Source organism: Pangasianodon hypophthalmus, chromosome 30 (assembly GCF_027358585.1).
Source record: "Pangasianodon hypophthalmus isolate fPanHyp1 chromosome 30, fPanHyp1.pri, whole genome shotgun sequence".
NCBI lineage: Eukaryota > Metazoa > Chordata > Actinopteri > Siluriformes > Pangasiidae > Pangasianodon > Pangasianodon hypophthalmus.
In genome coordinates this window covers 4,163,371-4,189,678 of record NC_069739.1, presented here as the reverse complement: position 1 = coordinate 4,189,678, position 26,308 = coordinate 4,163,371, and the positions used below count along the sequence as shown (strand labels likewise).

At 42.0% G+C, this 26,308-nt stretch overlaps 1 protein-coding gene and 1 long non-coding RNA gene across 2 annotated transcripts; one reads left to right on the top strand and one right to left on the bottom strand.

Moving 5' to 3' along the window:
- The first annotated feature begins 976 nt into the window (after nucleotides 1–976).
- Nucleotides 977–1,662, top strand: LOC128317892 (uncharacterized). Its single transcript, XR_008301313.1, has 3 exons — nucleotides 977–1,108; nucleotides 1,182–1,290; nucleotides 1,380–1,662. It is a non-coding gene; the product is annotated as an uncharacterized LOC128317892 (long non-coding RNA).
- A 503-nt stretch (nucleotides 1,663–2,165) lies between these two features.
- Nucleotides 2,166–25,050, bottom strand: LOC128317814 (immunoglobulin superfamily member 10-like). The gene is made up of 6 exons (XM_053231630.1): nucleotides 24,632–25,050; nucleotides 20,407–20,715; nucleotides 3,568–3,879; nucleotides 2,814–3,128; nucleotides 2,410–2,475; nucleotides 2,166–2,296 (listed from the first exon to the last, which is right to left on the bottom strand). Exons 1-6 carry the CDS (start codon nucleotides 24,705–24,707, stop codon nucleotides 2,166–2,168), a joined length of 1,209 nt encoding a protein of 402 aa, XP_053087605.1. The 5' UTR covers nucleotides 24,708–25,050.
- Nucleotides 25,051–26,308: the final 1,258 nt, after the last annotated feature.

The following is a 26,308-nucleotide window of genomic DNA, read 5'->3' as shown; positions in this document are numbered from 1 at the left end:
GTGCACAGCACACAGTTATAGCCCTGTGGTTTCCTCAAATGACGTTTCTACTCTGACAGACAAAAATGTTTAGAGGCTTGTGACGCAGGCAATAACAGGAGGAAAAAGCAAACATTTCTCAAATTTATACAAATGAAAGAGATTATTGAGTGTTGTCAGTTTGAAGGTAAAAGGCTCTCATCATACGTCACACCCATGGTCAAGTGTTAATCCACAGAACACAAACTACACAATGCTCACATGCACTTTTAACTGAAAACAAAATGTATGAAGTTTCAGCAGGAATTTAATCGCAGTATATCAGGAGTTGGATTTGACATTTACATTGAATTTAACTTTCAGAAGCAAAAATATATATGTAGGACAAAGATCTAAAAGCTACAACACGGCTGACACACCACCAAAGAGGCCAACTGCTGGTGAAGGAAGTGACAGTGTGAACACACCACACGGGTAAGCAGTTTAGTGACATCATCCACCCATTCTGTGAACAGTGTACACACTCCAGTGTTTCAAGCAACTTTAAAATGATTGGTACTAAATCTTGTAGTAAGTGCATGTACGACGCTGTAAGAACCTCGATGAGTAACAGCCAGTGAGAGAGCAAGAGGAAACTGTAGGGGGGCGAGGCAGGAACAACCAGAACACCAATCATGATGGAGGAGACTCAGCGTTCTACATGAACCCAGGACACAGACAGGGATTAATAAAGCTCTGACAGAAAGCTCTTATTTAATAAGGCTTTACTTACTAACCATCTGGATCATTTTATAGATTGTATATATAATTTATAAGGAATAGTTTCAAGACACAGTTCTTTTCCTGCAGATGTTAGGAGATCAGGAGAACATCATGAAACTTCATCTTAAATGAACAGAAGTGAATGTAGTGTATTGATCCTTACTGTGGGGATCTGTGTTTTCTTGTTGGTGGTTACCTGCACTGATAATCAGTGTGGGGATCATGTGATCTGCATTGTGTGGCTGCTTGTCTTGGGTCACATGAGGCATGTCACATGACACATTAGGAGATTATAAAGTTTGGCTTGTGGAGTTCATACTCTCTTGCTGCTGCCATTTGCCACTGCAACTAGACTCCCGTCATACAGGTAATGGAGTGACTCGACTGTGTTTTAATCGATATAGGAACTGAATTCTCATGTTCTGTTTTAACTTTATCAGGGTGACTGCTAGAACAATGTGTTCCACTCTTTATGAAGGACACAGGTGACTGCGTGGCATTTGAAGGACTTGTGACCTCCTATTGAGTTGCTGGGCTGCAGACACTCTGGTAGTTTGTCTTATGTGATTTCATTTTTTCATTTTAAATTGTTTTATATTGGTATTTAAAATGTGTTGATTATGTACTTGTATTTGTAGCACTGGAGTGCCCCATTTTATCTTCCTGGGTTATTGTGCTGCGGGGAGTATTGAACACTCTTGCAAAGTAGGCCAATACTTCTTGTATATGTTGGTTTTATGTGTGCTGGTGAATGAAATTGGGGATTAATGTGGTATTATTTCTTTTTAAAGGGACCAGGCCAGCCACTGTTTTATTGTCAGTGTACAAGTCTTTTTTTTTAGTTTGTTTGTTGGTTGTTTTGTTTGCCTTTGGCTTTGTCCTTTTTTTTTTTGGTCCTTGGTCTAGTGTAACCCTGCCTTGACCAAGCCAGGTCATTGTGTTGGGAGCTGGCTGTTCTCCTCTTTTTGTCTCTGTATAGGTTCTCTGTACAAGGCCGGATCTGCACCTCACTACTGCTCCTTTCAGATGGGGGCTGCACTGAGGGGACACTATTTTGGTGTGTACTGGTAACATGCAACACAGTGTGGTATTTTGTAGTGGTAATTACTGACCTTGTGTGTGCAGTGTTTGCTATGTTGCATGCTTGTATGGTGTTGGGTTTGTTGTGTCTGTCTCTCTCACCAGGGCCTCCTAGGAGAGGAGCTGTGGGTGCCGTGCCGACCCGACCTTATTAGTTTGAGAAGCTCCAGCCAGTTTCCCTTCGTCTCTTTTTCACATTAGCAATTGTACCTATTCAAAATTGTAATAAATTTGAGCTTGTGTACATGCCTTGTGTAAACTGTTTCTTTGCGGGCAGGGTCTAGAATCAGCCACACTATAGAGAGAAAAGGGGTTTCCCCTGCCCATTTTAGGGGGTGGCGTAGTCAGACAGTAAAGTACATGTAGGTATTCTGCGCGTCAGGTACCACATTACCTTTGTCAGAAGATGTTTCAGTGTGCGCAGTTGTTTTGTCTTTGACCACTGAGGTTGGTTTTGTAGCATTTGTTGTGACATCTACAGGAAGTGAAAGACCAGATAAAGTTAGTGTGTGATTCTTGCTGTGAGCTGATGTACTAATGTACTAACAAAGACTTTTCATTCCAGTGTGTATCAGTGGTGTGTGGTACCTGGTTTGGAATTAGGTGAAGTTGTTGTGATCACTGCTGTGGATGTTGAAGGTCTTGTTGGTGCGTCTGCAAGGAGAGAAAGGTTTAATAAGTTATAAATAAAGAGTGTGATGTGCAGTGAGTGAAGGCAGGACACAAGTGTGTAAACTCAGTTCTTTATTAAAGACAATCCAGGAATCATAGTGAGAAGTGAAAGCGGGTCAGAACACAAACTCAGATAATCCATAATCATAAACACAATCACAGACGAGGTGCAGAACATGGAACAGAAACCTTTCACATCTGATTCTTACATTTTAGAGAATAAACAAACATCAACATATTGCATTGCTGTTACAACATCAGATTAATCTGTCATGAGATTATCACTGAAGTAGCATTGTGAATAAAAATGAGTCATTTACCTTTAACAGTGAGTCTGAAATATCTGTATTCACTCTCTTTAAGACTACACTTGTAATCTCCTCCATCCTCTTCAGTCAGGTGTGATATGAGCAGAGAGAGATTTCCTGAAGAGTGATCATTAACCAGCTGAAATCTGTCTTTGTACTGCTCACTCTCAGGAGATATCTCTACCCATTTCTTTTCCTTTGTGTATTTCCTCCATGTGAAGGTCTCAGGTTTGGTGTGGAGGTCAGTGCAGGAGCAGGGCAGCAGTACTGAGCCTCCTGTGTATGCAGTGATGGGTTTTGTCTCTCTGTTTCCTTCCAGCCTGCAGCCTGTAGGAACACACCAGTTACTGATCTGTTAATCAGCAGTTCACCATCTGCAGCAACTCTACACAACTACAGACAACCTGTAACTCCAAACCTCACACACATCCACCACTCACTAATGTCCACCGCTGACTAATGTCCACCACTCACTAATGTCCTCCAGTCACTAATGTCCACCACTCCCTAATGTCCAAAATTCTCTAATGTCCAAAACTCACTAATGTCAAGTCTCAATAATGTCTACAACTGATTAGTATCCACCACTCACTAATGCTGTCAGCTAATTAATGTCCAAAACACGCTAATGTCCACAATTCATTAAATGTCCACAGCTCCACAAAATGAACAAACATCAACATATTGCATTGCTGTTACAACATCAGATTAATCTGTCATGAGATTATCAATGAAGTAGCATTGTGAATAAAAATGAGTCATTTACCTTTAACAGTGAGTCTGAAGTCTCCGTATTCACTCTCTTTAGGACTACACTTGTAATCTCCTCCATCCTCTACAGTCAGGTGTGATATGAGCAGAGAGAGATTTCCTGGAAGACAATCATTAAAGAGCTGAACTCTGTCCGTGTAGCGATTTGTCTCGTCCTTTGGGAAGATTTCTTTGGGGTCAGACTCTTTTAAAAAGATCCATCTGAAAGTGTGTGGTTTGGCTTGTAGTTCAGAGCAAGAGCAGGGCAGAAGGACAGACTGTCCCACGTATCCAGTCACAGTCACTGTCTGTTGATTCAGTGTGCAGCCTGGAGAATGAACAAACATCAACATATTGCATTGCTGTTACAACATCAGATTAATCTGTCATGAGATTATCACTGAAGTAGCATTGTGAATAAAAATGAGTCATTTACCTTTAACAGTGAGTCTGAAGTCTCTGTATTCACTCTCTTTAAGACTACACTTGTAATCTCCTCCATCCTCTTCAGTCAGGTGTGATATGAGCAGAGAGAGATTTCCTGAAGAGTGATCATTAACCAGCTGAAATCTGTCTTTGTACTGCTCACTCTCAGGAGATATCTCTACCCAATCATTTGTGTATTTCCTCCATGTTAAGGTGTCAGGTTTGGTGTGGAGGTCAGTGCAGGAGCAGGGCAGCAGTACTGAGCCTCCTGTGTATGCAGTGATGGGTTTTATCTCTCTGTTTCCTTCCAGCCTGCAGCCTGTAGGAACACACCAGTTACTGATCTGTTAATCAGCAGTTCACCATCTGCAGCAACTCTATACAACTACAGACAACCTGTAACTCCAAACCTCACACACATCCACCACTCACTAATGTCCACAGCTCACTAATGTCCACAACTCGCTAATGTCCACAACTCGCTAATGTCCACTACTCGCTAATGTCCACCGCTCACTAATGTCCACAACTCACTAATGTCCACCACTCACTAATGTCCACCACTCACTAATGTCGACCATTCACTAACGTCCACCATTCACTAATGTCCACCACTCACTAATATCCACCACTCACTAATGTCCACAACACACTAATGTATACAACTCTCTAATGTCCACCAGTCACTAATTTTCAACACTCTCTAATGTCCACAACTCACTAATGTCCACCACTCGCTAATGTCCACTACTCGCTAATGTCCACCAGTCACTAATTTTCAACACTCTCTAATGTCCACAACTCTCTAACGTCCAAAACTCACTAATGTCCACAACTCTCTAACGTCCAAAACTCACTAATGTCCACAACTCCTTAATTTCCACAACACACTAATGTCCACAAATAATTAATGTCCACAACACATGAATGTCCACATCTCATTAAAGTCCGCAACACACTAATGTCCTCAACTAATTAGCATTCATAACAAATAAATGTCCATTAATTTCTTTCCTCCTTAGACTCACGCATTATTCATGTGTCTTTTTTTAAGTAAAGTCCATACACTTCAGTAATCTGTACACTTCAGTAATCTGTACACTTGAGTAATCTGTACCCTTCAGTAATCTGTACACTGCAACATTCCAAAAATGTAAGTATTTCACACACTTCAGCATTCAGTACTCTTCAGTATTCTGTATGCTTAAAACTTTTATACACTTAAATATTACATATACTTCTGCATTCCATATGCTTCAGTATATGTCCAATGTCCACAACTCCTTAATGTCCACAACACGCTTATGTCCACTACATACTAATGTCCACAACCCATTAACATTTACAACACACTTACAACCACAACTCATTAAAGTCTACATCTCATTAATGTCCCCTACACACTTATGTCCACATCTCATTAATGTCCCCTACACACTTATGTCCACATCTTATTAATGTCCACAACATATTGATGTCCAAACTCACTAATGTCCACAACTCACTAATGTCCATTACTCACAAATTTTGATAACTCTCTAATGTCCACAACTGGTACAAAATGTGTACTCAGATTTGCTAATATTTAATCCTCAATGTTATAGATGAATGGAACCGGTATAGTGCACAATGTGACACAGAGGCCTGAAAGTGATCTATATGACCTTACATAGGCAGTGGGAGCCTCCTAAGAGGGGAGAGCAGAAACAAGCTGTAAATGTAAGTGAGTAAGGTTTCCTTAAACCATAACATAAGCATATTTGGCAATGTTGGGTCTTGTGAAAAGCAGGATGTGGTAGTTTTGTCATGAAAATTGATATAAGAGCACCCTTCTGAAGAGTTGGGCAGCTTTTGTCTGCAGACAACTGCTCGGCCTTATTCAGGAAAGAATAAAGTCTAATGGCATCAACAACCAGGCTCTCCAGAGTGATCTTTGATCTGCATTAATTGCTACAACACCGGCCAGTCAAAGAGAAAGAGGTGTGCAATTGTACTTTATTTTTAAATGCTATTTTAAACGCTTTTAACAGAGCATCACCCAGCATCATGCACAACTACTGTCAAATAATCTTGCAGTATAGTGACAAGTGCGCAGCACACAGTTATAGCCCTGTGGTTTCCTCAAATGACATTTCTACTCTGACAGACAAAAATGTTTAGAGGCTTGTGACGCAGGCAATAACAGCAGAAAAAAAGCAAACATTTCTCAAATTTATACAAATGAAAGAGATTATTGAGTGTTGTCAGTTTGAATGTAAAAGTCTCTCATCATATGTCACACCCATGGGCAAGTGTTAATCCACAGAACACAAACTACACAACGCTCACATGCACTTTTAACTGAAAACAAAATGTATGAGGGTTCAGCAGGAATTTAATTGCAATTCATTAGGAGATGAATTTGACATTTACATTGAATTTAACTTTCAGAAGCAAAAAATATATATCTAGGACAAAGATCTAAAAGCTACAACATGGCTAGTCTGTTTTTATCTCGTGTAACTCAGGCACTGAAACTCTGCATGTATTTCACTCTGAACTGCTAAACCCACTTCTATTTTAGTGACACACCACCAAAGAGCCCAACTGCTGGTGAAGGAAGTGAAGGTGTGAACACACCACACGGGTAAGCAGTTTAGCGACATCATCCACCCATTCTGTGAACAGTGTACACACTCCAGTGTTTCAAGCATCTTTAAAATGATTGGTACTAATCAGCGCATGTACGACGCTGTAAGAACCTCGATGAGTAACAGCCAATGAGAGAGCAAGAGGAAACTGTAGGGGGGCGAGGCAGAAACAACCAGAACACCAATCATGATGAAGGAGACTCAGCGTTCTACATGAACCCAGGACATAGACGGGGATTAATAAAGCTCTGACAGAAATCTCTTATTTAATAAGTGTTAAGCAGCTTTTATGAAAGTCCCATGATGATCATTTTCTCACATTTATACTTATATGTGGTTTGATAGCGAACAGAAAAACTCCAAAACTCACACAAATAATTTCAGTTATTCAGTGTGCACTTTATATTTTCCACATCAAGAATAAGATTACTGCAAGACTTTATGCTTTAAAGGCATTAAATGATAAACTCTTAGCAAACAGAAAAACTCCAAAACTTACTCAAATAATTTGTTGTATGCACTTTATATTTTCCATATCATGAGTAAGATTACTGCGTGACTTTATACTTTAAAGGCATTAAATGATAAACTCTTACATATATTTATTGACATTATTAAATATGAGAGAGAGAGAGAGAGAGAGAACAGCAGACTCACCTTCAGTGACATGCAGCTGTATAAGGAGGAGAAGAAAACACACCTGCATTCTTACTGAGGACCCAAACCCATGCATTAATCCAAAGAGAGAATTAGAGCTAAACACACACTGACCAACTGCTGCACCGTGTCGGATCAGAATGAACACACTCTATAGAACACACACTGCAAGTTTATTACATTACTTCATTCACACCCTCACAGGAAGTGCTAACAGGAAGTCCAAACTTAGCAGTTCATCACTGACCACACAGAAGTGAGAAAGTCTCTCAGGTCTGTTGTACAACATAACTAGTGTCCTTAAATGGTAATAAATCATAATACATCTTCTAATGCCAGTAAACTACCAATATTACTCATTTTAATATTGGGAACTCAGGGCTGTACAAAAGGAGCTGAGAAAGAAGATCAGGGAGGGCAAGGCCAGCTACAAGAGGAAGATGGAGGAGCAGCTGAAGCAGCAAAACATCAGTGGGGTGTGGAGGAGCCTAAAGACCATCTCAGGCTTCAAAGCACCCCACTCCCAGGTTGTGGGGGACCTGCAGTGGGTCAATGACTTGAACCATCACTTCAACCGGTTTGACCAGTCACCCACTACTCCCCCCATGCAGCTGCACCACACCTCGTCAACGGGACAATGCCCCCCTCCCCCAGCCCCTCACACCTCTGGCTCACTCCACACCACCCCCTCACGGCCCCATGGACTCATTCACCCCCTCAGCCCACCCCTGTCTTTCACACCTGGCCAGGTGAGGAAAGAGCTGGGGCGGATCAAAGCAAGGAAGGCAGCTGGACCTGACGGTATCGGCTCCAGGCTCCTGAAATCCTGCGCAGAGGAACTGTGTGGGATTATGGGGCAAGTCTTCAACATGAGCCTCAAGGTGAGGGTGGTACCACAGCTATGGAAGACCTCCTGTGTGGTACCAGTGCCCAAAACACCGCACGCTAGAGACCTCAGCAGCTTTAGGCCGGTGGCTCTCACATCACATCTGATGAAGACACTGGAGAGACTGGTCCTGGGCCACCTACGCTCTGAGGTGAGCTCAGCGATGGACCCGCTGCAGTTCGCCTACCGACCCAGGATTGGAGTGGAGGACGCTATGATCTTCCTTCTGCACCGTGCTCTAACTCACCTGGAGAAGCCCGGCAGCGCTGTGAGGATTTTATTCTTTGACTTCTCCAGCGCATTCAACACAATTCAGCCATTGCTTTTGAGGGACAAGCTTGAATGGGCTGGAGTGGACTCACATCTGGCGGAGTGGGTCCTGGACTATCTCACAGATAGGCCCCAGTTTGTCAGAGCTAGGGACTGCATATCTGACATCCTGACCTGCAGTGTGGGTGTCCCCCAGGGAACGGTGCTCGCACCCTTCCTTTTCACCCTCTACACTGCAGACTTCAGATACAACACGGACAGCTGTGTCCTGCTCAAGTTCTCTGACGACTCAGCCATCGTTGGCCTGATCAGTGACGACGATGACGCAGAGTACAGAAGACTGGTGCAGGACTTCGTGGACTGGTGTCGGCCAAATCACCTCCACATCAACGCGGGAAAGACCAAGGAGATGGTGGTGGATTTCCGCAGACACCGGTCTGCCCCCTCACTGGTGAACATCCAGGGAATGGACATTGAGAGAGTGGACTCTTATAAGTACCTGGGTGTTCACCTAAACCACAAACTGGACTGGACTCACAACACAGATGCACTGTACAGGAAGGGTCAGAGCAGGCTCTACCTCCTGAGGAGACTGCGGTCCTTTGGTGTGCAGGGGGCACTCCTAAAGACTTTTTATGACTCTGTGGTGGCATCAGCCATCCTGTATGGTGTGGTCTGTTGGAGCAGCAGCATCACTGAGAGGGAGAGGAAAAAGCTGGACAAGGTCATCAAGAGGTCCAGCTCTGTCCTGGGCTGTCCTCCGGACTCAGTGCGGGAGGTTGGTGACAAACGGGTCCTGACAAAACTGACATCTATGCTGGACCATGAGTCCCACCCCCTGCGGGACGTCCTGTCAGCTCTGGAGAGCAGCTTCAGTGACAGACTGCTCCACCCTCAGTGTATAAAGGAGAGATTTCATTGGTCTTTCCTTCCTGCTGCTGTAAGACTTTATAATGAACACTGCTGATTTATTTATTTATAAACTCTCAGTGCAGTATTTACACTCACATTTATGTGCAATATCAGTGTGCAATATTTTAATGTGCAATACCGTCACACTACTGGCAAGCTACACTATTCTCAACCAACCTGTACTTATGTGTATATACCCCTCTCCTTTTTTTGTTTTGTATTAGGATTTTTGCTTTTAGCACTATTTAAGCCATTTATGTACAGAATAGTTTTTTAATCTACCTTGTTCTTGTGTGCATACTCTTTCTGTACTGTACCCCTGCTGTTCTTGTGTGCATACTCTTTCTGTACTGTACCCCTGCTGTTGCTAAATGCAATTTCCCCACTGCGGGACAAATAAAGGAATATCTTACTCTTATCTATCTTACTTTAAATACCAGCATAATAAACACACTCAAACTTCCACACCCTTACAGTTAACACAGGAAGTGCAAACTTAACAGCACTTATTTGATCTGGAAGAAGAGTGAAATACAAAGAAGGCCAAAGTGAGATGTTGCAGAGAAACACACAAAACCTGAACACTTTCCACTCACTAAACAACAAAATGACAAAAGACAGTGATGAGATGTTTAATGTACAGGGTGTCCCAAAAGTCTCCATACATAGGGGAAATTAACACTTTTAAGCTAAAGGTCTTCCAACATTTTTCATACATGTACATGTATGTATGTGTGTGTATATACAGTATATATATTAGATAACCTTTAAGAATGCCTTTGACAAAAGAAGAACATAATATTGAAATCATTCTCATGGCTGTTTCAGGAAGCTGTCACAAGATTGCGATGGACTTGAACAGGAAACACGCAAGTACATCACACACAACACTGTTGCCAAACTTTTTAACAAATTCAAAAAGACTGGAAGTGTTGGGGACCAATTGAGAAGTGGACGTCCACCAACATCCACTGATGAAAGCACAACCAGAAGTGGTGCTGGTAAACATAATCCCCTATGTATGGAGACTTTTGGGACACCCTGTAGTGTGCAATTAAGCAGGATGCAAGTGCATAAACCGTGTGTGTTATTTATTGTCATTTGTCGTCAAAGGCATATCCTGAGGATCAGTGGGCGGAGCCAGGGGTGGAGAGGCGGCCTTTGCAGAGCCTGGAAGTGGAGTGACATCATCAATGGACACCATTTGTGCAGGGCTGGAGAGGCATCAGCGCTAGCCTGGTACAGGGTAGGGCCACAAACTACCCCCTGACCCCAAAAAGATTTCTAGGGGAGGCTAACTTTTATCTAGCGACAATTCTCTTCTCACGAAGCTGGAAATACCCCGTAACTGTCATCAGCTCTGTATGTCACTGCAAAAGAACACGTTTAGTGAGCTTTGTCTGTGAGCCATGATAGCATGAACGTTTCCATCTCTCCCTCTCTCTCTCTGTCTCTCTCATCAGGGTTGAGATCCACCAGGTGTTGAAATAAAATTCACACAGTAGGATTAATTCCAACAAGAATTATTAGTGGGAAGTTTATGGCTTAGAGGCGTACCAGACTTTTGCTTCAGCATGGTGCAGCTGCCTCAGGAGTGGAGAGAGATGATGATTCATTTATCTACAGAAACAACCACAACATATATATATATATATCTCCTGACCCCTGACTCATATATTTTATAAGCTGTAGATGTTTCGTTTATGTGCTATATTTTATCAAGCTGCAGGTGGACAAGGTATTAAACTCATGTAATGAGGACTCAGGACATTTCTCCTCCCCACCAGCAGAGGTCACACTCACCAGAGTGCTAGTGTAACCTCTGCTCTTCACTCTCAATAAGAGCTTTATCCTGGTCAGGGTTGTGGTGGATTTGGAGTCTTTGCCAAGAATACAAGGAATAAGGTGAGAATACACCCTGAATGGGAGGCCAGTGCATCACAGGGTGCTATGCAAATTAGAGTCACCAATCCATCTACCAGCATATTTTTGGACTGTAAGAAGAAACTGAAAAACCCAGAGGAAACCCACACAGAGACAAGAGATCACTGGAAACTTCACACAGACAGTAACATGAGCTCAGGATCAAACCAGAGACCCTGAAGCTGTGAGGCCTGGAGTACTGAGCTTCGATATATAAAAAGGGAAAACACTTAAACTGAGAATGCTAGAGGAATATATGCTGAGCAAAAAGAACCTTAAACTGGTGAAAGAGAGCAAAACAAAGAGATGCTGAATTCTTCATCCAGTTCCATCAGGTAACAGGTGATATAAGGAGAGGATTGTGGCTGAGGGAGGTGGAGGAAGGTTTTGGGAGATGGACTGGGCATCCGGCGTTGCAGAGGAAGATGGACTCCACTGATGAAGCTGATCAATGGTAGGAAAGTTGTTTACAATCATCTATGTGACACAGATGTATTTATTCTCTCGAATTTGGTGCAAAATAATGCTAAAATGCAATAAAGTGTGTTTTTCTCAAAAAATTTGTTTAATTTTAAAAGTAAAAAAGGAAAGCGCACCAGTGTTAGTCAGAATACATCAGTTCTGATAGTATTTACAATACAGGACCAAGAACATTACAATATTTTGTGAGGGAAAAAATATAATGTGCCTAGTTTTTAATGATGTAAATATTGTGAAAGTGAAGAAGGCTTCAAAAGCATGTGATTATCAGCAATAAAACTGTTTAAATCTAACCACACATGTTCTATGATTTAGTTAAAATATTATTAGACATAAAATGGAAAGCTGAAAGTCTAAAAGGGTTGGAAAGAACAAATTGTGAATAAAAATGAAGCTACAGTATTTACAGAACTATTTATGCAAGACTATTTATGAGCAACTCTCTTTTTTACTTTATTGCTGGATCAGCTGATTGAGTTCTTCTCTACTGCAGACTCACTGTTCCATCTCCATCAGCTCTGCTGTAATGAACTGTATCAGGACCTGGAGAGTAAACTAAAGAAGAAAAGCTCCATTCAGGAAGCTAAAATGGCGGGAAGTGGATGATAAATTTCCACAAAGTAGTAAGATTAGCAGAGCTTGAAAGTGTTTGTACCTTTCTTTCTGGTGCTGCAATAGACCACAGCCACGATAATGTGCAGAAAGATCACAGTCACCAGGGCGAAGGGGACGAAGGGAAGAGGCTCTGGAGAGACATCATCAATATCAGTCAGAACATTACCTTAACACTGTTTACATGTGATACACTGGATTTTACACTTTTTAAAGGAAACAGTGATGGAAAGTGTAAAAGTAGAGAAGAGTTTGATAGAATGGGGCTAGTTGGGTTAGTGGTTAGCACGTTTGTCTCGTTCCTCCGGGGTTGGGTTTCCTCCCCCAGTCCAAAGACATGCGTCGTAGGCTGACTGGCATTTCTAAATTGTCCGTAGTGTGTGAATGTGTGTTAGATTGTGCCCTGCAGTGGGTTGACACCCCATCCAAGGTATCCCCTGCCTTGTGCCCTGAGTTCCCTGTGATAGGTTCCAGGCTCCCCCACAACCCTGTGTCGGATATGTGGTATGGAAAATGGATCAATGGATCGAAGATACAATCCACCATATATCCAGTCTTCATATATCATTATGTACAAATGCTTCCAGATGAAAGACCAGATAAAGTTAGTGTGTGATTCTTGCTGTGAGCTGATGTACTAACATACTAACAAAGACTTTTCATTCCAGTGTGTATCAGTGGTGTGTGGTACCTGGTTTGGAATTAGGTGAAGTTGTTGTGATCACTGCTGTGGATGTTGAAGGTCTTGTTGGTGCGTCTGAAGGAGAGAAAGGTTTAATAAGTTATAAATAAAGAGTGTGACGTGCAGTGAGTGAAGGCAGGACACAAGTGTGTAAACTCAGCGTGTTCTTTATTAAAGACAATCCAGGAATCGTAGTGAGAAGTGAAAGCGGGTCAGAACACAAACTCAGATAATCCATAATCATAAACACAAACACAGACGAGGGGCAGAACATGGAACAGAAACATTTCACATCTGATTCTTACATTTTAGAGAATGAACAATCATCAACATATTGCATTGCTGTTACAACATCAGATTAATCTGTCATGAGATTATCACTGAAGTAGCATTGTGAATAAAAATGAGTCATTTACCTTTAACAGTGAGTCTGAAGTCTCTGTATTCACTCTCTTTAAGTCTACACCTGTAATCTCCTCCATCCTCTTCAGTCAGGTGTGATATGAGCAGAGAGAGATTTCCTGAAGAGTGATCATTAACCAGCTGAAATCTGTCTTTGTACTGCTCACGAGATATCACTCCCCAAACATTTCCATTTGTGTTTTTCCTCCATGTGAAGGTGTCAGGTTTGTTGTGGAGGTCAGTGCAGGAGCAGGGCAGCAGTACTGAGCCTCCTGTGAATGCAGTGATGGGTTTTAGGTCTCTGTTTCCTTCCAGCCTGCAGCCTGTAGGAACACACCAGTTACTGATCTGTTAATCAGCAGTTCACCATCTGCAGCAACTCTACACAACTACAGACAACCTGTAACTCCAAACCTCACACACATCCACCACTCACTAATGTCCACCACTCACTAATGTCCACCACCCACTAACGTCCACCACTCACTAACGTCCACCGCTCACTAATGTCCACAACTCACAACCATCCACCACTTACTAATGTCCACCACTTACTAATGTCCACCACTCCCTAATGTCCACAACTCACAAACGTCCACCACTCACTAATGTCCACCACTCACTAATGTCCACCACTCACTAATGTCCACCACTTAGGCAGGAACAACCAGAACACCAATCATGATGGAGGAGACTCAGCGTTCTACATGAACCCAGGACATAGACGGGGATTAATAAAGCTCTGACAGAAAGCTCTTATTTAATAAGGCTTTACTTACTAACCATCTGGATCATTTTATAGATTGTATATATAATTTATAAGGAATAGTTTCAAGACACAGTTCTTTTCCTGAAGATGTTAGGAGATCAGGAGAACATCATGAAACTTCATCTTAAATTCATAGAAGTGAATGTAGTGTATTGATCCTTACCTTTTTCAGAAGATGTTTCAGAGTGTGCAGTTGTTTTGTCTTTGACCACTGGGGTTGGTTTTGTAGCTTTTGTTGTGACACCTACAGGAAGTGAAAGACCAGATAAAGTTAGTGTGTGATTCTTGCTGTGAGCTGATGTACTAACGTACTAACAAAGACTTTTCATTCCAGTGTGTATCAGTGGTGTGTGGTACCTGGTTTGGAATTAGGTGAAGTTGTTGTGATCACTGCTGTGGATGTTGAAGGTCTTGTTGGTGCATCTGAAGGAGAGAAAGGTTTAATAGGTTATAAATAAAGAGTGTGATGTGCAGTGAGTGAAGGCAGGACACAAGTGTGTAAACTCAGCGCGTTCTTTATTAAAGACAATCCAGGAATCGTAGTGAGAAGTGAAAGCGGGTCAGAACACAAACTCAGATAATCCATAATCATAAACACAAACACAGACGAGGTGCAGAACACAGAACAGAAACATTTCACATCTGATTCTTACATTTTAGAGAATGAACAATCATCAACATATTGCATTGCTGTTACAACATCAGATTAATCTGTCATGACATTATCACTGAAGTAGCATTGTGAATAAAAATGAGTCATTTACCTTTAACAGTGAGTCTGAAGTCTCTGTATTCACTCTCTTTAAGACTACACCTGTAAACTCCTCCATCCTCTTCAGTCAGATGTGATATGAGCAGAGAGAGATTTCCTGAAGAGTGATCATTAACCAGCTGAAATATGTCTTTGTACTGCTCCCTCTCAGGAGATATCTCTACCCAATCATTTGTGTATTTCCTCCATGTGAAGGTGTCAGGTTTGGTGTGGAGGTCAGTGCAGGAGCAGGGCAGCAGTACTGAGCCTCCTGTGTATGCAGTGATGGGTTTTGTCTCTCTGTTTCCTTCCAGCCTGCAGCCTGTAGGAACACACCAGTTACTGATCTGTTAATCAGCAGTTCACCATCTGCAGCAACTCTACACAACTACAGATAACCTGTAACTCCAAACCTCACACACATCCACCACTCACTGATGTCAAAGTCAACTTTATTGTCAATTCTGCTATATGTACAGGACACACAGAGGATTGAAATTTCATTTCCCCCAGACCCATGCTGTGAAAAACCAACATAACAAGACAAGTCATTAAAAAAAGTAAAATAAAATACAATACAATAAAATAAAACACAATATGTACACTATAGACATTCACGGCACATGTGAATGTGTAGATATTTACATTTTAGTGCAAAACAAGAGACCTGCATTTGTGGAAGTGGACCTGGTTACATTGTAGTGCAACAGAGAGAGCAGGAGTAGAAAAAGTGGCTTATGCATTTGTGTGATTTGGGGTGTGCGTCTGTGTGTGTGTGTGTGTGTGTGTGCAGTTACAGTTCGGTGACTCTTAAAGCAGAGGGCAGAGAGGGGAGAGAGTTCAGCTTTCTGACAGCCTGGTGGCTGAAGCTGTTCTTCAGTCTTGTGGTTCGGGCCTGGAGGCTGCGAAATCTCCTCCCCGATGGCAGAAGACTAAAGAGGCCTTGTAAGGGGTGGGTGGGGTCCCCAGGTATGCTGAGTGCTTTCCGGGTTAATTGGGTGTTGTAAATGTCTGTGAGGGAAGGTAATGTGGCACTGATGATTTTTCCTGCTGCATTGCGTTGCAGTGTCTTCTGGTTTTGAGCAGTGCTGGTCCCAAACCACACAGTGATGCAGCTGGTCAGGATACTTTCAATGGTGCCACGGTAGAATGAGTACATGATGGGTGTTTGCGGAGGAAATAGAGGTGGTGTTGTGCTTTCTTGGCCAGAGATGCAGTGTTGGTGGTCCAGGAGAGGTCCTCTGTTATGTGCACACCCAGAAACTTGGTGCTGCTCACCCTCTCCACAGCAGCACTGTTGATGATCAGAGGAGGGTGCTGGGTGTGTGCTCTCCGAAAGGCGACAACAATCTCCTTTGTCTTCTCTATGTTTAGAGAGAGATTGTTGTTGGTGCACCATATGGCCAGTTGTTGCACCTCATTTCTGTAGTTTCTCTCATCATTGTTGCTGATGAGACCTACCACTGTTGTATCGTCCGCAAACTTTATGAAGAGGTTGGTGCTGTACATTGGTGTGCAGTCGTGGATTAGCAGGGTGAAGAGCTGGGGGCTGAGAACACATCCTTGTGGTGCCCCTGTGTTCAATGTAATAGTGCTGGATTTGTTGTTGCCAACCCGAACTGCCTGTGGTCTTCCGGTGAGAAAGTCCAGCAGCCAATTGCACAGGGAGGTGTTGATGCCAAGCCGGTCCAGTTTCTGTATTAATTGCTGTGGGATGATGGTGTTAAATGCAGAACTGAAATCCAGAAACAGCATTCTCACATAAGCGTCTTTTGTTTCCAAGTTAGAGAGAGCTGAGTGGAGAGCAGTGGAGATTGCATCATCGGTGGAGCAGTTGGCCTGATATGCGAACTGGAAGGGGTCAAGAGAGGGGGGATGATGGCTTTGATGTGCTGCATGACTATCCGCTCAAAGCACTTCATGACAATGGGGGTCAGAGCAACAGGACGGTAGTCATTAAAGCTGGATGGGGATGGTTTCTTAGGGACTGGTATAATTGTTGTAGTTTTGAAGCATGTGGGGACAACAGCCTGGCTCAGGGAGATGTTGAAGATGTCTGTGAAGACATCTTTGAGCTCTTCTGCACAGTCCTTCAGCACCCGACCCGGTATGTTGTCTGGACCAGCTGCTTTCCGGGCGTTGATCTTAGAGAAGGATCTCTTCACGCTGGCTGGAGAAATACACAGAACCTGGTCGTCAAGAGAAGGTGGAGTCTTTTGTGCAGGCGTGGGGTTGTGTGCTTCAAAACGTGCACAGAAACTATTGAGTTCATTTAGCAGAGAGATGTCATTATCGTAGGTCTGTGGTGGGGGTTTGTAGTCAGTGATGGTTTGGATTCCCTGCCACAGGCTCCTTGTGTCTCTGCTGTCTTTAAAGTTGTGGGTTATCCTCCTGGCATATTGTCTTTTGGCCTTTTTGATGCCACGGGACAGGTTGGCCCTAGCTGTTCTCAGGTCGTCGTCATCGCCGGCCCTAAAGGCAGCATTTCGTGCCTTCAGCAGGTTATGGACGTCTCCTGTCAGCCATGGCTTCTGATTCGCATGGGTGGTGATGGTCCTGGTTACAGTTACATCATCAATGCATTTGGTGATGTAGGCAGTGACTGTCTCAGTATATTCCTGAATGTCAGTGTGCTGGTTGTAGGTGGCTGCCTGTTTAAATAGGTCCCAGTCTGTGGTGGCAAAACAGTCTTGAAGTGATGAGGAGGCACCATCTGGCCATACACGAACCTGTCTTTGAGCTGGTTTGGTGACTTTCACCCTTGGTCTGTATGCTGGCTTTAGCACAACAGTAGTGTGGTCAGAAAGGCCTAGGGGGGGAAGGGGGGAGGCTTTGTATGCTCCTCTGTGTGTTGTGTAAACCATGTCCAAAATATTGTTTCCCCGTGTTGGAAAATCAATGTGCTGATATAATTTTGGTAACACTGATCTAGGGTCTGCGTGGTTAAAATCTCCGGCCAAGATGAAAAATACATCCGGGTTCACCACTCACTAATGTCCACCACTCACTAATGTCCACAACTCAAACATCCACCACTCAATAATGTCCACAGATCACTAATGTCCACCACTCACTAATGTCCACCACTCACTAATGTCCACAGATCACTAATGTCCACCACTCACTAATGTCCACAGATCACTAATGTCCACCACTCACTAATGTCCACCACTCAATAATGTCCACAGATCACTAATGTCCACCGCTCACTAATGTCCACCGCTCACTAATGTCCACAACACATGAATGTCCAACACTCACTAATGTCAAAAACACACTAATGTCCACCACTCACTTATGTCCACAAAATACTAGCATCCACCACTCTCTAATTGCAACAGCTCACTAATGTCCACCACTAACTAATGTCCACCACTTACTAACATCCACAACTCCCTAACATCCACCACTGACTAATGTCCAAAACACACTAATGTCCACAACAAACTTGTGTCCACAACTCATTAATGTCCACAACTCATTAATTTCCACAACATGCTAATGTCGAAAACACACGAATTTCCACAAACCACTAATATACACAAGAGACTTACATCCACAATTTATTAATGACCACAAAAATCGTGTCCACAACTCACTAATGTCCACAAGATGCTTGTGTCCACAACTCAATAATGTCTACAACACACCGATATCCACAACACACCGATATCCACTACTCATTCATGCCCGCAACAGAAGAATGTCCAAAACACACTAATGTCCACAACTTAATAATGTGCACAACACAGAAATGACCACAACTCATTAATGTCCTCAACTCACTGATGTCCACAACACACTAAAGTGCACAACACACTAATGTCCATAACTCCTTGATTGCCACAACACACTAATGTCGACAAATCATTAATATTCCCAACTTGCTAATTTCCATTAGTCACAAATTTTGATAACTCTCTAATATCCACAACCGGCCAGTCAAAGAGAAAGAGGTGAGCAATTGTACTTTATTTTAAATGCTATTTTAAACGCTTTTAACAGAGAAACACACAGCATCATGCACAACTACTGTCAAATAATTTTGCAATATGGTGACAAGTGCACAGCACACAGTTATAGCCCTGTGGTTTCCTCAAATGACGTTTCTACTGAGACAGACAAAAATGTTTAGAGGCTTGTGACGCAGGCAATAACAGCAGAAAAAAAGCAAGCATTTCTCAAATTTATACAAATGAAAGAGATTATTGAGTGTTGTCAGTTTGAATGTAAAAGGTTCTCATCATACATCACACCCATGGTCAAGTGTTAATCCACAGAACGCAAACTACACAATTCTCACATGCACTTTTAACTGAAAACAAAATGTATGAAGGTTCAGCAGGAATTTAATTGCAATTTATCAGGAGAGGGATTTGACATTTACATTGAATTTAACTTTCAGAAGCAAAGAAATATATATCTAGGACAAAGATCTAAAAGCTACAACATGGCTAGTCTGTTTTTATCTTGTGTAACTCAGGCACTGAAACTCTGCATGTATTTTACTCTGAACTGCTAAACCTGCTTCTATTTTAGTGACACACCACCAAAGAGCCCAACTGCTGGTGAAGGAAGTGAAGGTGTGAACACGCCACACGGGTAAGCAGTTTAGTGACATCATCCACCCATTCTGTGAACAGTTACACACCCCAGTGTTTCAAGCATCTTTAAAATGATTGGTACTAAATCTTGTAGGATAAGCACATGTACGACGCTGTAAGAACTTCGATGAGTAACAGCCAACGAGAGAGCAAGAGGAAACTGTAGGAAGGAACAACCAGAACACCAATCATGATGAAGGAGACTCAGCGTTCTACATGAACCCAGGACATAGACGGGGATTAATAAAGCTCTGACAGAAAGCTCTTATTTAATAAGGCTTTACTTACTAACCATCTACATCATTTTAGTGTATTGATCCTTACCTTTGTCAGAAGATGTTTCAGAGTGTGCAGGTGTTTTGTCTTTGACCACTGGGGTTGGTTTTGTAGCTTTTGCTGTGACACCTACAGGAAGTGAAAGACCAGATAAAGTTAGTGTGTGATTCTTGCGGTGAGCTGATGAAGTTGTTGTGATCACTGCTGTGGATGTTGAAGGTCTTGTTGGTGCGTCTGAAGGAGAGAAAGGTTTAATAAGTTATAAATAAAGAGTGTGATGTGCAGTGAGTGAAGGCAGGACACAAGTGTGTAAACTCAGCGTGTTCTTTATTAAAGACAATCCAGGAATCGTAGTGAGAAGTGAAAGCGGGTCAGAACACAAACTCAGATAATCCATAATCATAAACACAAACAAAGACGAGGTGCAGAACATGGAACAGAAACATTTCACATCTGATTCTTACATTTTAGAGAATGAACAAAAATCAATATATTGCATTGCTGTTACAACATCAGATTAATCTGTCATGAGATTATCACTGAAGTAGCATTGTGAATAAAAATGAGTTATTTACCTTTAACAGTGAGTCTGAAGTCTCTGTATTCACTCACTTTAAGAACACAGCTGTAAACTCCTCCATCCTCTTCAGTCAGGTGTGATATGAGCAGAGAGAGATTTCCTGAAGAGTGATCATTAACCAGCTGAAATCTGTCTTTGTACTGCTCCCTCTCAGGAGATATCTCTACCCAATCATTTGTGTCCTTCCTCCATGTGAAGGTCTCAGGTTTGGTGTGGAGGTCAGTGCAGGAGCAGGGCAGCAGTACTGAGTCTCCTGTGTATGCAGTGATGGGTTTTATCTCTCTGTTTCCTTCCAGCCTGCAGCCTGTAGGAACACACCAGTTACTGATCTGTTAATGAGCATTTCACCATCTGCAGCAACTCTACACAACTACAGACAACCTGTAACTCCAAACCTCACATACATCCACCACTCACTGATGTCCTCCACTCACTAATGTCCACAGCTCACTGATGTCGACAAATCACTAATGTCCACCACTGACTAATGTCTACAACTCACTAATGTCGACCGCTGACTAATGTCCACCACTCAATAATGTCCACAGCTCACTAATGTCCACCAGTCGCTAATGTCCACAACATGTTAATGTCCACCAGTCACTAATGTCCACAACTCACTAATTTCCACCACTCACCAATGTCCAACATTCTCTAATGTCCACCACTCACTAACGTCCACAGCTCACTAATGTCCACCGCTCACTAATGTTCAAAGATCAGTAATGTTCACCACTAAATAATATCCACTCCTGACTAATGTCCACTGCTCACTAATGTTCAAAGATCAGTAATGTTCACCACTAAATAATGTCCACTCCTGACTAATGTCCACCACTCACTAATGTCCACAACTCAATAATGTCCACAACACGCTAATGTCCACCACTCACTAACATCCACAACTCACTAATGTCCTTCACACACTAATGTACACAATTCACTAATGTCCACCAATCACTGGTGTCCACAGCTCACTAACATCCATAACTCACTAATGTCCACAACTCGCTAATGTCCACAGCTCACTAATGTCCACCATTCACTAATGTCAAGTCTCAATAATGTCCACAACACACTAATGTCCACCACTCACTAATGTCCACAGCTTACTAATATCCACAGCTCACTAATGTCCACAACACACTAATATCCACCATTCACTAATATCAAGTCTCAATAATGTCCACAACTCGCTAATGTCCACAACACACTTATGTCCTCAACTAATTAATGTCCAAAACATGCTAATGTCCACAACTCATTAATGTCCACAACACACTTATGTCCTCAACTAATTAATGTCCAAAACATGCTAATGTCCACAACTCATTAATGTCCGCAACTCCACAAAATGAACAAACATCAACATATTGCATTGCTGTTACAACATCAGATTAATCTGTCATGAGATTATCACTGAAGTAGCATTGTGAATAAAAATGAGTCATTTACCTTTAACAGTGAGTCTGAAATATCTGTATTCACTCTCTTTAAGACTACACTTGTAATCTCCTCCATCCTCTTCAGTCAGGTGTGATATGAGCAGAGAGAGATTTCCTGAAGAGTGATCATTAACCAGCTGAAATCTGTCTTTGTACTGCTCACTCTCAGGAGATATATCTACCCAATCATTTGTGTGTTTCCTCCATGTGAAGGTGTCAGGTTTGGTGTGGAGGTCAGTGCAGGAGCAGGGCAGCAGTACTGAGTCTCCTGTGTATGCAGTGATGGGTTTTAGGTCTCTGTTTCCTTCCAGCCTGCAGCCTGTAGGAACACACCAGTTACTGATCTGTTAATGAGCAGTTCACCATGTGCAGCAACTCTGCACAACTACAGACAACCTGTAACTCCAAACCTCACACACATCCACCACTCACTAATGTCCACCACTCACTAATGTCCACCACTCACTAATGTCCACAACTCACTAATGTCCACCACTCACTAACGTCCACCACACACTAACGTCCAACACTCACTAATGTCCACCACTCTCTAATGTCCACCACTCTCTAATGTCCAAAGCTCACTAATGTCCACAACACATGAATGTCCAACACTCACTAATGTCCACAACACACAAATGTCCACCACTCACTAATGTCCACAGCTCACTAACATCCTCCACTCACTAATGTCCACACCTCACTAATGTGCACAACACACTAATATCCACCGCTCACTAATGTCCACAACACATGAATGTCCACAACTAATTAACATTCATAACAAATAAATATCCACAACTAAGTAATGTCCACAACACACTAATATCCACAACTCACTAATGTCCACTACACACTAATGTCCACAATTCATTATCATCCACAGCAAGTTTATGTCTACAACTGATTAATGTTTACAACTCTGTAATGTCCACAACTCATTAATGAGAGACTTTGGAAACAGAAACACATACTGACCAACTGCTGCACCGTGTCTGATCAGAATGAACACACTGTAAAGAACACATTCACACAGTCACTATTAACACAGGAAGTGCAAGTTTGGCAGTATGGCATTGTCCACATAGACGTGAGAAAATCAGAACTGAGTCTATGCTCTGAATACTTAGAAATCATCTAATTCCAATAAAATATCAACTATTATTCATTTTCATGCTTTAAACAAAACAAAGGCACTGTGATTTTGCATTTTTCTTTTCTCCTTAGACTCGTACCTTATTCATGTGTCTTTTTTTATGACATTGTTATTAAATGCAAGAGAAGAGAGCGTCTATTGCTAAGAACTGGACAAAATTTAAATAACATGCTTGACCACTAGTCAATACACTTCAGTAATCTGTACACTGCAACATTCCAAAAATTTAAGTATTTAGAAGTACTCTTCAGTATTCTGTATGCTTAAATATTTTATACACTTAAATATTACATATACTTCTGCATTCCATATGCTTCAGTATATGTCCGTGTCCACAACTCCTTAATGGCCACAACACACTAATGTCCACAACACACATATGTCCACTACACACTAATGTCCACAACTAGCCAGTCAAAGAGAAAGAGGTGAGCAATTGTACGTTATTTTAAATGCTATTTTAAATGCTTTTAACAGAGAAACACACAGCATCATGCACAACTACTGTCAAATAATCTTGCAATATAGTGACAAGTGCACAGCACACAGTTATAGTCCTGTGGTTTCCTCAAATGACGTTTCTACTGAGACAGACAAAAATGTTTAGAGGCTTGTGATGCAGGCAATAACAGCAGAAAAAAGCAAACATTTCTCAAATTTATACAAATGAAAGAGATTATTGAGTGTTGTCAGTTTGAATGTAAAAGTCTCTCATCATACGTCACACCCATGGTCAAGTGTTAATCCACAGAACGCAAACTACACAATGCTCACATGCACTTTTAACTGAAAACAAAATGTACAAAGGTTCAGCAGGAATTTAATTGCAATTTATCAGGAGTTGGATTTGACATTTACACTGAATTTAACTTTCAGAAGCAAAGAAATATATATCTAGGACAAAGATCTAAAAGCTACAACATGGCTAGTCTGTTTTTATCTTGTGTAACTCAGGCACTGAAACTCTGCATGTATTTTACTCTGAACAGCTAAACCCGCTTCTATTTTAGTGACACACCACCAAAGAGGCCAAATGCTGGTGAAGGAAGTGAAGGTGTGAACACACCACACGGGTAAGCAGTTTAGTGACATCATCCACCCATTCTGTGAACAGTGTACACTCCCCAGTGTTTCAAGCATCTTTAAAATGATTGGTACTAAATCTTGTAGTATAAGCGCATGTACGACGCTGTAAGAACCTTGATGAGTAACAGCCAACGAGAGAGCAAGAGGAAACTGTAGGGGGGCGAGGCAGGAACAACCAGAACACCAATCATGATGAAGGAGACTCAGCGTTCTACATGAACCCAGGACATAGACAGGGATTAATAAAGCTCTGACAGAAAGCTCTTATGTAATAAGTGTTAAGCAGCTTTTATGAAAGTCCCATGATGAACATTTTCTTATGTTTACACTTATATTTGGTTTGATAGCAAACAGAAAAACTCACGCAAATAATTTCAGTTGTTCAGTGTGCACTTTATATTTTCCATATCATGAGTAAGATTACTGCGTGACTTTATGCTTTAAAGGCATTAAATGATAAACTCTTACATATATTTATTGATATTATTAAATATGAGAGAGAGAGAGAGAGAGAGAGAGAACAACAGACTCACCTTCAGTGACATGAAGCTGTATAAGGAGGAGAAGAAAACACACCTGCATTCTTACTGAGGACCCAAACACACACATTAATCCAAAGAGAGAATTAGAGCTAAACACACACTGACCAACTGCTGCACCGTGTCTGATCACAATGAACACACTCTATAGAACACACACTGCAAGTTTATTACATTACTTCATTCACACCCTCACAGGAAGTGCTAACAGGAATTCCAAACTTAGCAGTTCATCGCTGACCACACAGAAGTGAGAAAGTCTCTCAGGTCTGTTGTACAACATAACTAAGTCTATGTCCTAAATGGTAATAAATCATAATACATCTTCTAATAAAATACCAATATTACTCATTTTAAATACCACCATAATAAACACACTCGAACTTCCACACCCTTACAGTTAACAAAGGAAGTGCAAACTTTACAGCACTTATTTGATCTGGCAGAAGAGTGAAATACAAAGAAGGCCAAAGTGAGATGTTGCAGAGAAACACACAAAACCTGAACACTTTCCATTCACTAAACAACAAAATGACAAAAGACAGTGATGAGACGTTTAATGTACAGGGTGTCCCATTTTTTTGGGAATTTTTTTTGTGTGTGTGTGTGTGTGTGTATGTGTGTATGTGTGTATGTATATTATATATATATATATATATATATATATATATATATATATATATATATATATATATACACATATACATACACACAATATATATATTAGATAACCTTTAAGAATGCCTTTGACAAAAGAAGAACATAATATTGAAATCATTCTTATGGGGAGGGGGGGCTAACTTTTATCTAGCGACAGTTCTCTTCTCAGGAAGCTAGAAATACGTAATTGTGGTCAGGTCTGTATCTCACTGCAAAAGCACACATATAGCGTGCTTTGTCTGTGAGCCGTGATAGCATTGTTAGGGTTTTGCTGGAATAGAACCCGGGTCGCCGGCGTAGTAATCCAGCAAACCCCCACTAGGCCACCAGGGGAATGACTCAAGTGCAGAGGAGTGAGGTGAGAGTAGAGTAAAGGAAACAGTTTATTAATTAAGATCCAAAATCCAAGGCAAAAATAACAAAAGTATAATCCAAACGCTCAGAAGATACAAGGGAAAAAATAAGAAAACATCCAAAAGTGCACAGTCCAAAAAACCAAAAATCAGAAAAGAAGAGGCAAAAATCCAAACGCTCAGAAGATCCAACAACGGCAAATAGAAAGTCCAAAAAGTTCACAAGAAAGTAAAGTACCAAAACAACACAAAGAAATAGGTGAGGAACACGGAACAGAGGTTACTACCTCCTCCTGTTCCGGAAATAGAGGTGGCTGGAACCCGAACTGGCACTGGAACGGCGACAACCTGGTGGCCGATGACTGCAGAGTGTTGTGGGCGTACTCTGCCCATGGCAGCCAGGTGCTCCATGATGTCGGGTTATCCATTGCCAGGCCTCGCAGGGTGGTTTCCAGGTCCTGGTTGAGCCTCTCAGTCTGGCCATTGGACTGGGGGTGGAACCCAGAGGAGAGGCTGGCAGTGGCCCCGATGAGTTTGCAGAACCCCCGCCACACTCGGGAGGAGAACTGGGGCCCCCGGTCTCAGACGATGTCCTGTGGGAGACCAAAGACTCGGAAGACATGAGTAAATATTAGTTTGGCTGTTTCAAGAGCAGAAG

Excerpts from the sequence above, each read along its gene's own strand:
- LOC128317814 (XM_053231630.1), bottom strand. The coding sequence starts at position 24,707 with ATGTGTGTGTTTGGGTCCTCAGTAAGAATGCAGGTGTGTTTTCTTCTC. Across the intron at positions 3,129-3,567 it reads CTTCAGACTCACTGTTAAAG|GCTGCAGGCTGGAAGGAAAC; the intron begins GTAAATGACTCA and ends GTGTTCCTACAG. Across the intron at positions 2,297-2,409 it reads TTCACCTAATTCCAAACCAG|ATGTCACAACAAATGCTACA; the intron begins GTACCACACACC and ends CACTTCCTGTAG.